This window comes from Sinocyclocheilus anshuiensis, unplaced genomic scaffold (genome assembly GCF_001515605.1).
Source record: "Sinocyclocheilus anshuiensis isolate Anshui unplaced genomic scaffold, SAMN03320099.WGS_v1.1 scaffold1614, whole genome shotgun sequence".
Classification (NCBI taxonomy): Eukaryota; Metazoa; Chordata; class Actinopteri; order Cypriniformes; family Cyprinidae; genus Sinocyclocheilus; species Sinocyclocheilus anshuiensis.
In genome coordinates, this window is record NW_015547777.1 from 416,787 (window position 1) to 418,685 (window position 1,899).

The 1,899-nt window shown below is 32.4% G+C and overlaps 1 protein-coding gene across 1 annotated transcript in view; it reads left to right on the forward strand.

Annotated features, from left to right (window-relative positions):
* Window positions 1-1,899, forward strand: part of LOC107704571 (solute carrier family 12 member 2) — a 20,108-nt gene that overhangs the window by 2,948 nt on the left and 15,261 nt on the right. Inside the window, 1 exon segment of the mRNA XM_074187071.1 lies at window positions 1,684-1,806. Within this exon segment, the coding sequence (XP_074043172.1) occupies window positions 1,684-1,806 (123 nt within the window).

Below are 1,899 nucleotides of genomic sequence, written 5' to 3' on the forward strand. Positions count from 1 at the left end.
CCCTGCGTTTGATGTTTTTTTGTTGAAATAACTATGTTTCTTCTTAGTTTTTTCTTATCAGTTTTGTACATTAGGGTTGTGTGTTACACCTAATGTTGTTAAATTAATGTTTATTGTTTCATGTGTGTTAGCATGATGGTGTTTAATGTTTGTGTGAATGGCACTGTGCACCTTCTATATATGTTATTATTTAAAAGCTGCTTGTGATGTGCTTTAGTTCATCATGTCAGAGGTACAAAACATATTTCAGTACAGTATAGGTTGGCATATTAACATTATATCAGTTCATGAAATTATGGTATTTAACTGTAAACTTAAGTTAAAACCGTAAAATGTTGCTACCGTATTTCTTACGGTAAAATTCTGGCAACCACAGCTGCCGTTTTTTTACCGTAAAATTTTACGGAATTTGTTTTACAGTGTAGATTTCAATCTTTAAAGAGTTTTTTCTCTTACAAACACCAAACTTTACAGTTTTATTCCTCTCTATATTCTGAAGGTTTGTTCATATTTCATTCACACTGATTTATACAACATTTTACTCCTGAAAACATGGTGAAAATGTGTTTGATTTCTGTCTGTTGCCAGTATTTTCTGATTTATGGAGTGAGAAAGAGAGAAATCCAAAGACCTTTAAATCTAATATGACAATAAAATCAAACAAGAATTATGAACCTGGATTTATCCAATATTCAGATTTATGTGTTGGAAATGTATTCAAATGAATGCATATTTAATTAGATTGTGCCTAATTTGCATATTTAAACATTGCATTTCAGAAAACTTGTAATATAAAACAACTGTCTTAATGTGATTAATCAACTGGGGAAGTATGGTGAGATCTGTTAGTTAAAATGTTTAAAGTTTTGCCTTAAAGTTTGAAGCAAAATCAAAGTGGTGCCAAAGTCACAACCCGCTGTGAAGTTTAACACACTTTCTTTTCTCAACCACTTTGAATTTAACTACTGATGAACAACGTCTAGTTGAAACTCTAAAAGTTCAATGACACAAAAGGTTGTGACAAGTTAAACGCATGGAAACAAACAAGTGAACTGACGAAAGTAATGAAATTATAATGATGAAAAATGAAATTGAGCTTGCTTCATTCTGACAGGATTAGTATAGTTAACTAAAAACATTTTTAAAACATAAAAAACATTTTTGTTACCTGAAATAAAATGAAAAATAAAAGTCTTTTTATTTCAGCTGGTTGTTTCCAAGGCAACATTTCTCATTTTAATTTAGCTTAACTTGTACTAAAATAACTACAACTAAAATTGAAATTATATATATATATAAAAACAAAAACTACTAAAAATTACAAAAACTTTAAATAAAATGAACATGGAAGATATAAAAGGAAAACTGATTCTAAATATTAATAAAAACTGTAATAGTGTCTCAATGATACGACAATAACACTGCAACTAGTCTATGAAAAAGAAAAGATATATACTTCTCTACTCATGTAATTCTTGTGCATTTTCACGTCTCTAGCTGTGTACAAGTGTGTTCTAAATGAATAAATGAGAAGGTTTTAACTTTAAACCATCTGAGAAATTAAGTTACTGAAACGCAAATTGCTCTTTCTCTTCTGCATATTAAATAATAAGTCATAGTAAATGCTCAAGTTATCAAATGTCACATATATAACTCTGGAGTCGTGTGTGTGGTCATGTGTAGGAGCCGTTTGAGGAGGGATTCCCCAACGGAGAGGAGCTCACGGCCGCAGAGATCATCACAGCCAAAGAACTGTCCGAGTCTAAGGGTGGCACGGTGAAGTTCGGCTGGGTCAAAGGAGTGCTGGTCAGTCTGACCTCTGACCTCTGATCCATCAGCACACACACACGCACGCGCAAACGCACGCGCACACACACACACACTCTCACATGTCACATG